This window comes from Mytilus trossulus, chromosome 2 (genome assembly GCF_036588685.1).
Source record: "Mytilus trossulus isolate FHL-02 chromosome 2, PNRI_Mtr1.1.1.hap1, whole genome shotgun sequence".
NCBI lineage: Eukaryota > Metazoa > Mollusca > Bivalvia > Mytilida > Mytilidae > Mytilus > Mytilus trossulus.
Window position 1 is genome coordinate 32,410,721 of NC_086374.1, and position 15,583 is coordinate 32,426,303.

At 33.9% G+C, this 15,583-nt stretch overlaps 1 protein-coding gene across 1 annotated transcript; it reads left to right on the forward strand.

Moving 5' to 3' along the window:
- On the forward strand, positions 1 to 9,236 carry LOC134707029 (proteasome subunit beta type-7-like). The gene is made up of 8 exons (XM_063566502.1): positions 1 to 147; positions 2,990 to 3,071; positions 3,757 to 3,854; positions 4,824 to 4,964; positions 5,778 to 5,893; positions 6,504 to 6,562; positions 7,999 to 8,150; positions 8,989 to 9,236. Exons 1-8 carry the CDS (start codon positions 89 to 91, stop codon positions 9,101 to 9,103), a joined length of 822 nt encoding a protein of 273 aa, XP_063422572.1. The 5' UTR covers positions 1 to 88; the 3' UTR covers positions 9,104 to 9,236.
- The last annotated feature ends 6,347 nt before the right edge of the window (positions 9,237 to 15,583 follow it).

Sequence of the window (15,583 nt, forward strand, 5' to 3'; positions counted from 1 at the left end):
TTGATCTGGTTTCCAGTCAATGATTACTATAACTCGGCAGACTCAACCCGTAGATTAAAACTCTCCAAGGTTCCAGATACAATATTGAATGATGGCTGCCCTCACAGAGTTACCAACCGGTGGTTTTAATTTCGATAATTGCCAGAGGTTTAACTTTTTTAGATATAATTGTGATGAATGCTCAAATGAAGCCTTTTCAGCATTATCTTTAAATATAAATTTCCACGGTTTCAGTACCCTGGATACGAGTATCTTCCCATTTGAAAACGACAAGCAATGACTATGCAACTTTGTGTGAAAAAATATTTATTTGTATACAAACATGACAAATAACGAATTTTCATTTTCATCTATAAGAAAAAAGCTCATGGGGTTTTCTAATGTGATGATTTCTTCAGCACTGTTCATGTATTTTGTGGTGGGAGCTGTTGGTCTGCAAAATAGACAAATAATATATAATTTTAATACCACAGGAATCTGAAGCTCTATCAAGAGAAGTTCTATTGATAGTCAACCTCATTATTTACAGAATTTTATTGATAGAACTTCCGATTCCTGTGATAATACACATGATACACCCTATCCTAATCCCAGCTGACCCGGCCGCTTGAACTTTTGACACATACAACAATCACTTTTCCATTGTGGCGTCAGATGTTTTGTATTGTGACGTCAAAATTTTACAGGAACCTGTGTGATATCCAGTAATAGTGATAAGGTGCTGGTCTCGAAGAGCAAATTTTAGGGGGAACTTTCAGACCTAATTTTTTGACAAGAATTTTTTACGTAGTTACAAAGTCCTACCTTTTTTGTGACTATCTCTATTCCATTGTGGCGTCAGATGTTTTGTATTTAATATATAAAAAAGAAGATGGTATGATTGCCAATGAGACAACTATCCACAAAGGACCAAAATGACACAAACATTAACAACTATAGGTCACCATACGGCTTTCAACAATTAGCAAACCCCATACCGCATAGTCAGCTATAAAAGGCCCCAATAAGACAATGTAAAACAATTCAAATGAGAAAATTGACGGCCTTATTTATGTAAAAAAGTGAACGAAAAAACAAATATGAAACACATAAACAAACGACAACCACTGAATTACAGGCTCCTGACTTGGGACAGGCACATACATAAATAATGATGTGGGGTTAAACATGTTAGCGGGGTCAAAACCCTCCTCTTAACCTAGGACAGTGGTATAACAGTACAACGTAAGAATTTATGACGTCAATATTTACAGGAACCTTTGAGATGTCCAGTAATGACTGACAAATAGCGATAAGGTGTATTAAAATAATAGAAAACCCAATTCAATTAATATTTTGCTGAGTGTTTAAAAACCCAATTCATTCAAAATAGAACCCAATTATTCATGTTATTTAATTAAACTATGCATTCTATATTTCACAATCCTTTAACAGGTTGGTAACAAACCCCCTGCATGGTGATTATACCTGTATACATGTAGAGGGATAATCCTTCTTTAGAGGGTAAAAATTATTTCCTATAGAGGGGTATATTTGTTTGCACTGGATTTAAAGCAAATTAGGGCAGAATGGCATATTTTATTTATATTGGCCATAATCTCGAAGCATTATATGCATAACATATGCACTTTACTAAAAAATGGGATAACCAGTTTTCTGCTAAAGTGACAAAACTTGCAATCTATTGTATACCTATCTGAACACCTGATCAACAACAAAAGGAATAGTTGACCTTTAAATTTCATGTTAAATCTAACAATAGAAATTCTGTTCAGTGAAGCATAAGTGAGTAGAATTTACCATCACAGCTTTCAATCATGGTTAACAAAATATTTTATATTTAGTCAGATAAGCATCAAACTGGACATATGCATATTAAATTAAGTACATCAATTGGTGCATCAACTGTTCCAGGTTACTGCCATAATAAGAAAAGAATGCCATTCTGTCCTAATTTGCTTTAAATCCAGTGCAAACGAAAATACCCCTCTATAGAGGGATAATTTTTACCCTCTAGAGAAGGATTATCCCTCTATAAAGGTATAATCACCATCTAGGGGGTTTGTTCCCAACCTGTTTAAGTTGCTGTTAAATTTGTTATTTATCTTGAATAATGACTTATTTTTGTGTAATTTATAAATCTATTTTTGTGTTTTAAAGAAATCTACTTTTCGTTCTTAAAATAGAGCACTATTAAATAAACCATTTTTATTACTCTGAGATTCTTGCTCATGTACTTAAATGTAAATGTAACTGAAGCGATAAGGGTTGAGAAGTTACAAATGGCAGATCTACATTTAACTGAGTCCTTGTTTGATTCTTTAAACATTTGCTAATTGCTAAAATTTGAATCTCTTTATTTAAAACAAAATGCACCATTTCAAAAAAAAAATCTTTTTATAACACGAAAAAGAAGAGGTAGAAAAAGCACCTCAGACTTAGTTTATTAAATTATCTGAAAACTGATATGACACATTCTTATCTAACGAATATAGAAATGTCCCCCATATTATTTATTCCCTCTTGGAGAAAGCAATAATTATATGTGCAATGACACTGGACATTAAATAACCATCCATCATCATGATCATATATTTATAGAGACTATTTTACTATTTATATGGCCAAGGATAGTATGACTAATTTACCCCGGTACTTTAGAAGAAAAACTCTGTGCGTCTAAGGGACATAGCTAAGCCATTTCTAAGATAACAGCCTGTAGATAATATAAATATACTAGTAAATAGATTACATTTGTATGTATATACAATGTAATTAATATTCACTTCTTTAAAAAAAAATTAAAAAAAATACCTGTACAAGAAGTACATGAAGTACTCCTGAATGATAATTTTCCTTATTGTCTTTTATTCCAAAATTGGAATTAAGTAATATGCTTGTATATGTATTGAAAGCCATAACAATGGCCATGAATAAAATATGTGAATGATAACTGTTGAACTTACTTGATTTATTTGGTCTTTTTCAGAAATTTGTTGCTGGAACAAAAAGGTCTTAAACAACCTACTGCTTATAAGACAGGAACAACAATCTGTGGCGTTATTTACAAGGTGAGAATTTTTAAAAGGGTTTATCATCATACATTTTTTGTAGCTACAAGATACATGATCTATCAAGGTGTTAAACTCACTTTAACTTCACTTCTGTATCGTTATGTATGTAATTCACAGCCTGAAATTCATAAAAAAAAGATGCCAACAGACAAAAAGCTAACAATAATTAATCAAATATAAACACTACTTACAATATGTACAATGTATAAGTATGAACTAACCAGAAAAAAAATATTTATGGCATTTTTACATCCATGACATCCTAAAACTTTAAATTTTAAAAATCTATAAAAGAAAAAAACATCATACATTACAAGTAAATTTTTTGAGAAAAATAAGGGGAGGTTATTCAAAATCTTATAAGAAAATATGAATATGAGACGAAATGAAAAAAATGTCACACCCCTAACTGATAGATATAGTCATGATAGTAGATTATTATTCTATTTGCACTTGGAAAATTTGAAAAGGGTTAATATTTTCCTACTTTGAACAGAAAAATCCCCAAGATTTGCTAGCAGCCTAGCAAGGTGATAAATAATGAGGAAATAAGCTGAGTTACAAATATATGATTGTCAAGAAATTGCATTACTGATTCTGATATAAAAAAACACATTTTTCTGCAGATTTGATATTTTGATCAACATGATCAATTAGATATTTCCTTACTGTATAATTATAGGATGGTGTTGTACTAGGAGCAGATACCAGAGCCACAGAAGATACTATTGTAGCTGACAAAAACTGCAGTAAAATCCATTACATATCACCAAATATATAGTAGGTTCATTTTGTTTATTTTTGACAAGAGATTAGTGCTTATTTTCAAAAGATCAGTATTTAAGTGATATCTTCGTTTCAATAAAAATATGCACAAATTTGCTCCAATATATCACAGAAACTGCAAGCTAGCCATTTTGTGTTTTGAATTCTTAATCTACGTCAGAACAGTTCTTATGCCAAATATTTTTTTCTTCTTCAGTTTCTCCCTAGTAAATGTTAATTTTTGGTGAATAAAAATAGTATGGGATCCACTTTGGTTAGACACTAACAATGACTAACTACCAACAGTATAACATTTTCAATTAAGTTTATAATTCTTTAAAATTAAGAAGGAAAATGTAACCACCACAATTAATTTGACCACTGTCACAACAAATTTTGGAACAGCCTTTGCAATAATGTGTTAAAAGATTGGAGCAGCAGGTGTGTCAACTATGAATAGATATGTATTTCTATTATATAATCGCCAATGGCAGTCAGCAGGGTTAAAGAACATCAGTTGTTCGACCTGTTAGTCAAATGCATTTTGTTTAAATATACTTTTTCACTTTTTTGGTCTTTTTGGAAAATGTTGTTTGTGCTGTTTTTAGACTCTTCTACAACGAAATTTGTTTTACATGCACACGTATAAAAATTGCGGTTTTTATCCAACGCAATCATAGGTTTGAACATAGTTTTCAATTTAGACTCGTATATATATATATATATATATATCCATGTCCACTGGAAAAAATCAATTATATACAATACAAAGTATTCATTATTGTTAGCTGGATACCAATTTTCTTGGATTTCGTGGGTATAGGTAAATCACAAAATTGAATGTTCAACAAATGACAAATTTCCTCAAGGGTTGTATGCAGACTTTGGCAAAACCAGAAAATTAAATATCCACGAATATGTAAGTTTTCTTTAATCCATAAAAATAAATGAATCCTCAGTATACATTTATTTATGTATTTACAGTTGTTGTGGAGCTGGAACTGCAGCTGACACAGAAATGACCACTAATATGATTTCCTCTCAGCTTGAACTTCATCGTCTAAATACTAACAGAATGCCTCGTGTATGTACAGCCAATCGTCTCCTCAAACAGATGCTGTTCAGGTAATAGTAACAGAATTTGATGTACAGAAATATATAAAATAGAAGATGTGGTAAATGCATGATTAATATAAATTTCATGTTGCTTACACATGATAATATTGTTATTTAAATGTGCTATAGCATAATTGTGCTTATTGCAATAAACGTATTTATCTTATCTTATGATTGTCAATGAGGCAACTCTCCACAAGAGATGGTTGTTTGCCGAAACATTGTAATTAAAATTGACACCTTAATTCAAAGGGAAGGCAGAGTAACAGTTTTTATACTTTATATACAAAGATTTGATTGATACTAACCACCAAATTAATGATTCAATTTTTAAAAATTTGCCTTTAAGGGGAGATAACAGTTACTCCCATTTATAATATCTTCTTTTCTAAATTGATTTTTCAGAGCAACCTTCTCATGTTTAAATTTATTAAATTTAGTTTTATAGTCTAGAATACAGCCTTTTCCCCTATAAAATCCTGTAAAATGTGCCTATTTTTTCCTCAACCTGTGCAGTGTTCTAGCCAAAATTTTAAAAGACAGGGTGATAGTCAGAAAAAGGGCAATTTTACATGTAAATGTCATTGAAAAAAGTGCGATTATTTAATTACTTTCATACGTCAAAAATACATTGTGAACAAAATACTTTTTACAAATCAAGCACTTTATGGTAAAATCAGTGTGGCTAGAAAATACAAGCTATGTGACCTATAAATTTATTATAATTTTGATGAGAGCAAAATATTAACTACACAATGTACATGTTGCTGAAGATTGATATACAGGTATTACATGTACACCTTTAATGTTTTTTATGTGCAGGTACCATGGTCACATCAGTGCTGCCCTTGTACTGGGAGGGGTTGACAGTACTGGACCACACTTATACAGTGTATACCCTCATGGATCTACAGACAAGTTACCCTATGTTACAATGGGTAGGTGTAATTACCAGTCTATTTTGAAAAATGTTGTGGTTACAAATGAAATATGTATTTTCCATTGTGTTCAGAGTATCTTATAAAATGTTTTTCTTGCTATTTTACACAATCTCAATAATTTGAAGATCTCCACCACTATGGCTTATCAATTTAAATTGATGATATTGGGAAGGACGGGACAGCCAAAATCACTCACAACCAGCATACTATGTTTAGTTTTACATACATTAAATGGACATATATAGATATAAGAAGATGTGGTATGACCATAAATCACCCACAACCCATGTTCAAATTTTTTTTTAAATCCTATCCTCCTACATTTTAATGTAATTAACCTTAATACAAAGTACAGAAGTTGAGTGTCCAGATTTAAAATTCCCTTCAACTGACTAAAAAGACTTGAGGATACTGTTTAATATTGGCTCAAACTAATTACCTTGAGATTTGTAACACTCAGACAAATTTACATGTGTAACTATTGGCAAAATACATAATCATATTTAAGATTACTACAAAACAAATGTTAACATATAATCATATGATTTAGAGTATAATTACAATATTTTGATTTATACATCATCTGCATCATATTATCTTTATCTAGGTTCTGGATCCCTTGCTGCTATGGCTGTATTTGAAGATGGTTTCAAACCAAATATGGAGGTAGTAGTTTATTTCTTTGTAGAGTTAACATCTTCGTTATTTTTTAGCTCACTGACTCAAAGGGATCTGTATGAGCTTATGTCACCATTAGGCTTCCATCTTGTCTCCATTGTCATCTGTTGTCGGCATAAACTATTTCAAGAATTTTCTCCTCTGAAACTACTAGGGCAAATACTAAACAACTTTTATGAATGTTCAATAAGGTATCTTGTTTAAAGATTGTATTCTCGGATTTGATCCATTTAAAAACATTTAGGCAGTTTCTAAAAATAGAACATTGAGGTCAAACAAAAATTTTGGCGTTCATCTCAAAAACTAAAGCAGTAAGTACAAAACTGACATAGTTGAAAGTGTTAAATAGGTTTAAAACTACCTGTCGAGTTATCTTCAGACAACTTGGGTAACTGTCAAGACATAGTTAATTTTTTAGGAAATTTTACTTTTTGGGTTATGTATTGTCTTTAATTTTATTATAGAAACACTAAGTGTAAATGACAAAATTGTTCAACAAATAAGTCAAATGCCTGAAACTGAAATTGTAATAACATTAACATTACCAATTTTCCTGCACCAGATGCACATTTCGACAATACATGTCTCTTTAGTGATGCTCATTGCCACAATATAATCCAAAGCTTAAAAGATGAAGAGCAATAATCCAAAAGGTCCAAAAAGTATATCCAAATCAAAAAATGTAAACTATATCAGGCTCATGAAGAGCCTCATGATATTTTACTCAAGTGGATAGAATTATTTAGGTTAAAAGTATAAAATATAACACCCTAGACAAATCTCATCTGCCTCATTAATATTGGTATTTGTATAACCTTTTATACTGTGGATTCATTATTATTGGTTGGATACCAATTTTCCTTCAATTTCATATGACATATAAATGACAAAATGTATATAGACTTGTACCTAGACTTTGAAACATGAAATTGAAATTCTCAAACATGCAAGTTTTACCTAATGCACATTGGTACTAACGAAAATTAATGAATCCGCATAATATGTAAATTTAAATCAAGCAGTTTTATTTAATACTCAATTAATATTATAATTATATATATACATATTGGACAGGTATTTAGATTTAATTTTAAATATAAAGTGATTTTTATCAAATACTGAATAAATATTACAATTATAAGTACATGAACTGAGAATACATGCAATAAAAATAAAAATGTAAAAGTACTAATGTACAAGATTTGTTTGAGAAGAAACAATATTCAGATATGCAGTGATATGAGTATTCGCTCAATTAGATACATTAAAACTTAAAAGGCTTTATCCATAGTTTTACAAATGATAATTTAACCATACAAATTTTGGCAATATATTAAATCAATTGTTTAATTAAAACTATTGTCTTTCATACTTTTTAAAATACCACATGAATTATCTACATTTTGAATTTTTGTATTTTACAGAAAGAAGATGCCATGAAGTTAGTAAGAAATGCTATTGCTGGGGGTATCTTCAATGATTTAGGATCTGGTAGCAATATTGACTTATGTGTGATCACTAAAGACAAAGTAGATTACTTACGACCTTATGACGAAGCTAATCTCAAAGGAAAGAGGTAAATAAAGCTTACACCTATACTTACTTTATACATATTGAAACTTTATGGATTCAAATTTGACATTACACAAGAAATCATTAGTATGCCAGCTTGACACTTTTTTAGCAGGCAAATAAACTATAAGGTATTTTTTTTTAACTCTCAGTAGTTTTCTTTTAATTCTCCATCACTGGAATAACAAAAAAAGGTAAAGACAATAATATACCCTGCACATCAGTTCTGAAAAAATCGAGCTCTTTTAAAACTGTGATAACAATATGAAAAGATAGATTCAAGAAAAACTAGACAAAAAAATACCACATGAAAGACTGCTTTCAGTTATCAAATGCTTGTCACTAATTATTTAGAAATAATATGATCCCAATAAAAAGCAAGAGGTAAATACAATATTGCTGATATGACCATGAAACACCCTTAAATGATTTGGATTTAAGTATAAGAGAAAAAGAGCTATAAGAGAGAAAATCTGTGCTTTTTTGTGCAGTCAAATTGCATTGACAGTTTTTCTCCTTGTTTGTGGTATTGATAATATAAAGTTTTATTTTGGAATCAATAAAGAATACAGGTTTCCAGATTTTATTTCTACTCCACTCAAATTGAAACTAGATAAAATGCTTCAATAGACCTTACATTGTAAATGATTCTAATTCTTTATTTAGATTTTTTCCATATATTTTCATGGCATCTATATATATCTTTTACAAGTACAACGCAATCATAGGTTGGAACGTAGTTTTCAATTTAGACTCGTTAATATCTTTTACAAGCACTATATATTGATTCTACAAGTACAAGTACCAGTACATGTATCTCATTGTTTTCACTTTTTTTTCAGACAAGGAGTATATAGATACAAGAAAGGTACAACTGCCGTATTGAAAACAACTCAGAAGAAACTGGATTTTGATGTTGTTAGAACAACTGTACGAGCTGAACCAATGGAAACATAATAACATTTCTGTCAATTTATTATTATAAAGTGCTGTTATCATCTTAGGAATTGAACATTTATATTGTGATGAATAAAAATACAATTCATTTCATTTAAAACTATGTTTTGATATTGATATGTTTTCTTTTCAATATATGTCTTTTACTTTTACCATAAACCACACAATTTTCTTGCAAATAGTCTGTTTAAGCTTTGATATGGTCAGGGGAATGCAATCTAATTGACAAATACATGTACTGAAGATCTGCATGTGGACAGATCTTTTTGTTATATTTATTTTAAAAGATAGGTAAAAGATACCAAAGAGACAAAGTAAAAAAATAACCTAAAAAGTGTTTGAAAAAAGAAAAAAAAAAGCAGACAAAAAACAGTACACAAAACACAACATAGAAAACTAAAGAATGAGTAACACGAACCCCAACAACATTTTTGAGATTGATCTCCGATGCTCCAGAAGGGTAACCAGATCCTGCTCCACATATAGCACCATTGTGTTGCTCATGGCAGTACAAACCTGGTGATTAGTTTAATCTCCAATGCTCTAGAAGGTTAACCAGATCCTGCTCCACATACAGCACCATTGTGTTGCTCATGCCAGTACAAACCTGGTGATTAGTTTAATCTCCGATGCTCTAGAAGGTTAACCAGATCCTGCTCCACATACAGCACCATTGTGTTGCTCATGCCAGTACAAACCTGGTGATTAGTTTAATCTCCGATGCTCTAGAAGGTTAACCAGATCCTGCTCCACATACAGCACCATTGTGTTGCTCATGCCAGTACAAACCTGGTGATTAGTTTAATCTCCGATGCTCTAGAAGGTTAACCAGATCCTGCTCCACATACAGCACCATTGTGTTGCTCATGCCAGTACAAACCTGGTGATTAGTTTAATCTCCGATGCTCTAGAAGGTTAACCAGATCCTGCTCCACATACAGCACCATTGTGTTGCTCATGCCAGTACAAACCTGGTGATTAGTTTAATCTCCGATGCTCTAGAAGGGTAACCAGATCCTGCTCCACATACAGCACCATTGTGTTGCTCATGCCAGTACAAACCTGGTGATTAGTTTAATCTCCGATGCTCTAGAAGGTTAACCAGATCCTGCTCCACATACAGCACCATTGTGTTGCTCATGCCAGTACAAACCTGGTGATTAGTTTAATCTCCGATGCTCTAGAAGGTTAACCAGATCCTGCTCCACATACAGCACCATTGTGTTGCTCATGCCAGTACAAACCTGGTGATTAGTTTAATCTCCGATGCTCTAGAAGGTTAACCAGATCCTGCTCCACATACAGCACCATTGTGTTGCTCATGGCAGTACAAACCTGGTGATTAGTTTAATCTCCGATGCTCTAGAAGGTTAACCAGATCCTGCTCCACATATAGCACCATTGTGTTGCTCATGCCAGTACAAACCTGGTGATTAGTTTAATCTCCGATGCTCTAGAAGGGTAACCAGATCCTGCTCCACATATAGCACCATTGTGTTGCTCATGCCAGTACAAACCTGGTGATTAGTTTAATCTCCGATGCTCTAGAAGGTTAACCAGATCCTGCTCCACATACAGCACCATTGTGTTGCTCATGCCAGTACAAACCTGGTGATTAGTTTAATCTCCGATGCTCTAGAAGGTTAACCATATCCTGCTCCACATACAGCACCATTGTGTTGCTCATGCCAGTACAAACCTGGTGATTAGTTTAATCTCCAATGCTCTAGAAGGTTAACCAGATCCTGCTCCACATACAGCACCATTGTGTTGCTCATGCCAGTACAAACCTGGTGATTAGTTTAATCTCCGATGCTCTAGAAGGGTAACCAGATCCTGCTCCACATATAGCACCATTGTGTTGCTCGTGGCAGTACAAACCTGGTGATTAGTTTAATCTCCGATGCTCTAGAAGGTTAACCAGATCCTGCTCCACATATAGCACCATTGTGTTGCTCATGGCAGTACAAACCTGGTGATTAGTTTAATCTCCGATGCTCTAGAAGGTTAACCAGATCCTGCTCCACATACAGCACCATTGTGTTGCTCATGCCAGTACAAACCTGGTGATTAGTTTAATCTCCGATGCTCTAGAAGGGTAACCAGATCCTGCTCCACATACAGCACCATTGTGTTGCTCATGCCAGTACAAACCTGGTGATTAGTTTAATCTCCGATGCTCTAGAAGGTTAACCAGATCCTGCTCCACATACAGCACCATTGTGTTGCTCATGCCAGTACAAACCTGGTGATTAGTTTAATCTCCGATGCTCTAGAAGGTTAACCAGATCCTGCTCCACATATAGCACCATTGTGTTGCTCATGCCAGTACAAACCTGGTGATTAGTTTAATCTCCGATGCTCTAGAAGCTTAACCAGATCCTGCTCCACATATAGCACCATTGTGTTGCTCATGCCAGTACAAACCTGGTGATTAGTTTAATCTCCGATGCTCTAGAAGGTTAACCAGATCCTGCTCCACATACAGCACCATTGTGTTGCTCATGCCAGTACAAACCTGGTGATTAGTTTAATCTCCGATGCTCTAGAAGGTTAACCAGATCCTGCTCCACATACAGCACCATTGTGTTGCTCATGCCAGTACAAACCTGGTGATTAGTTTAATCTCCGATGCTCTAGAAGGTTAACCAGATCCTGCTCCACATATAGCACCATTGTGTTGCTCATGCCAGTACAAACCTGGTGATTAGTTTAATCTCCGATGCTCTAGAAGGGTAACCAGATCCTGCTCCACATACAGCACCATTGTGTTGCTCATGCCAGTACAAACCTGGTGATTAGTTTAATCTCCGATGCTCTAGAAGGTTAACCAGATCCTGCTCCACATACAGCACCATTGTGTTGCTCATGCCAGTACAAACCTGGTGATTAGTTTAATCTCCAATGTTCTAGAAGGGTAACCAGATCCTGCTCCACATACAGCACCATTGTGTTGCTCATGCCAGTACAAACCTGGTGATTAGTTTAATCTCCGATGCTCTAGAAGGTTAACCAGATCCTGCTCCACATATAGCACCATTGTGTTGCTCATGCCAGTACAAACCTGGTGATTAGTTTAATCTCCGATGCTCTAGAAGGTTAACCAGATCCTGCTCCACATATAGCACCATTGTGTTGCTCATGCCAGTACAAACCTGGTGATTAGTTTAATCTCCGATGCTCTAGAAGGTTAACCAGATCCTGCTCCACATATAGCACCATTGTGTTGCTCATGCCAGTACAAACCTGGTGATTAGTTTAATCTCCGATGCTCTAGAAGGGTAACCAGATCCTGCTCCACATATAGCACCATTGTGTTGCTCATGCCAGTACAAACCTGGTGATTAGTTTAATCTCCGATGCTCTAGAAGGTTAACCAGATCCTGCTCCACATACAGCACCATTGTGTTGCTCATGCCAGTACAAACCTGGTGATTAGTTTAATTCAGTTGGTCATATTCTAGAAAAAGGGGACATAATTGAAGTAACAACTTTTACAACATTTCTGTCATTATCTGTGAAACAGATATTCCATGAGGGTCAACGAACTTGTGATGGCATCAGTAAAAGTTCTCAAGAATGATTTCAACTTCACCATGTGAACAGCAACCCTCTATCGAGGAAATACAAGCCCTTGAATGTTGCACCATCTAGGAGATATATACTCTGTTTAGGAGTTGTTTATGTTACCTTGAAGTTTATTTATTATAGATATGATCATTTGATGAATTGTCCTGGTAAGGACAGCAACTTTTCATCAATTTCCTGACAAAACCTTAACCCATAAGGAATAAGCTTCACAATGCCCCATCTATTTTAGGGTTGAAGGTCAAAGCCGTAGTAACTATATAGATGAGACTAAAATTTGGGCAAAGTTTTGTTTTTTGATGTTATCTTTTGAATCATAAATGTCAAAATTTTACCATGTTTTTTTGCGACTGTCCCATGTTGTTTGGATTACCCTAATTGATTTTGGGGTCACAAAATCAGAAGTTGGTGCCGTAGCAGCTATTATTTACTGACAGGGTTTCAGTGTATATTTTTTTACCCTATGGTAAACTTTTACTAAACTTTATTTAATATAAGGGAGAGTAAATACCAAAGAAAAAAAGCATTCATCATCTGATTTTTATATCAATGGGTAAAAAGCTTGAGCACACATGCTGAAATGTACATTGATTTTATATTGAATGTCTTAAGGAAAAAGATACACCTTACAATCATTCAACAAACCAAATATAGTAGAGCCACTGCTATTAAGTATTTAAAAAGACCAAAACACAAAAATGGTACATTTACCAATTCAATGAACCATAAAAACTAGAGGCTCTAAAGAGCCTGTGTCGCTCACCTTGGTCTATGTGAATATTAAACAAAGGACACAGATGGATTCATGACAAAATTGTGTTTTGGTGATGGTGATGTGTTTGTACATCTTAATTTACTGAGCATTCTTGCTGCTTACAATAATCTCTATCTATGATTAACTTGGCCCAGTAGTTTCTGAGGAGAAGATTTTTGTAGAAGATTACTAAGATTTACGAAAAAATGGTTAAAAATTGACTATAAAGGGCAATAACTCCTAAAGGGGTCAACTGACCATTTCGGTCATACTGACTTTTTTTGTTAATCTTACTTTGATGAACATTATTGCTATTTACAGTTTATCTCTATCTATAATAATATTCAAGATAATAACCAAAAACAGCAAAATTTCCCTTAAAACTACCAATTCAGGGGCAACAACCCAACTACAGGTTGTCCGATTCAACTGAAAATTTCAGGGCAGATAGAAATTGACCTGATAATCAATTTTACTTCATGTCAGATTTGCTCTAAATGCTTTGGTTTTTGAGTTATAAGCCAAAAACTGCATTTTACCCCTATGTTCTATTTTAAGCTGTGGCGGCAATCTTGGTTGGTTGGCTGTGTCATGCCACACATTTTTAGCTCACCTGGCCCGAGGGCTAAGTGAGCTTTTCTCATCACTTTGCGTCCGGCGTTAACTTTTACAAAAATCTTCTATGAAACTAATGGGCCAAATTAAACCAAACTTGGCCACAATCATCATTGGGGTATCTAGTTTTAAAATTTTGTTCGGTCAACCAACCAAGATGGCTGCCATGGCTAAAAATAGAACATAGGGTAAAATGCAGTTTTTGGCTTATAACTCAAAAACCATAGCATTTAGAGCAATTCTGACTTGGGTAAAATTGTTTATCAGGTCAAGATCTATCTGCCCTGAAAATTTCAGATGAATCGAACAACCTGTTGTTTGGTTGCTGCCCCTTAATTTGTAATTTTAAGAAAATTTTGCTGTTTTTCGGACACGGGTCATCGGACACATTTTTTAAAGTAGATATCCCAATGATGATTGTGGCCAAGTTTGGTTAAATTTGGCCCAGTAGTTTCAGAGGAGAAGATTTTTGTAAAAGTTAACGACGACGGATGACGATGACGGACTCGAAGTGATGGGAAAAGCTCATTTGGCCCTTTGGGCCAGGTGAGCTAATGAAGTCCTGGTCAATCAAAACCTGTAAGACTGACATACAGTGACAATGTACCCCTTCCAATCATTCCATACACCACATATAGTTGACCTAATTGTGTAACTTTAACCTTTATCCCTGATCCATGTAATGAGGTCGAGGTCAGGTGAACCCTGATTGAAGGACATGTATGTGTTGCAGGGAACCCATATACCAAATATTGTTGTCCTATTACTTATAACAAGTGAGAAATTCACATGACAATAATGAGTCATCAATCCATGAATATGAGGTATTGGACAGATGAAAACCTAGTAATTTAAGGAACCTGCATACAAGGTATGAAACATCCATGCCTTCTACCTTCTAAAATATAAAGCTTTATACAAACGGTTGACACTGCCATCTTGGATAGTAATATAAACCTATGTCTCTCACATTAATTAGTGGAAGGAAAATTTTAAACCAAGATTTTTTTATCATACATTCCGTTTGAAAAATTTGATGTACAAAGCAAGTTTTTAAATTGACCCCTTCAGTAATTATTTAAATTAGAATAGTGTCTAAATAGCTATAAAAATCATAAATTATATTGTATGCAGGTACTGGTTTATTGACACAATTATATACATGTAAAGTATGTTCCCTATTGGAAATTTGAAAACAAAGCTATAAAAAGCTTCTCAAAGTCAACAATTTTTTATATTTCTTTTCAATATGCCTTGATACTGGTTTTAAGTATGTGTTTTATTTGCAGACTGATCACCATATAACGTATCCATACTGTACAGGTTAAGCCTAAGGTGCTTTGGCTCTGGATGACTTTTCTTGTGAAAAGATAGTAGATAGAGTAGGCAAATTAACAGCTGAACTACTCAAGCAACTTTTACCCTCCCTAATCAAATCCAACTGTACAAATCTAAGCAACAAAGGGTAAACATTCAGTACACAAATAGAATTATGAAGTCTTCAAATTAACAACAAGGAGACC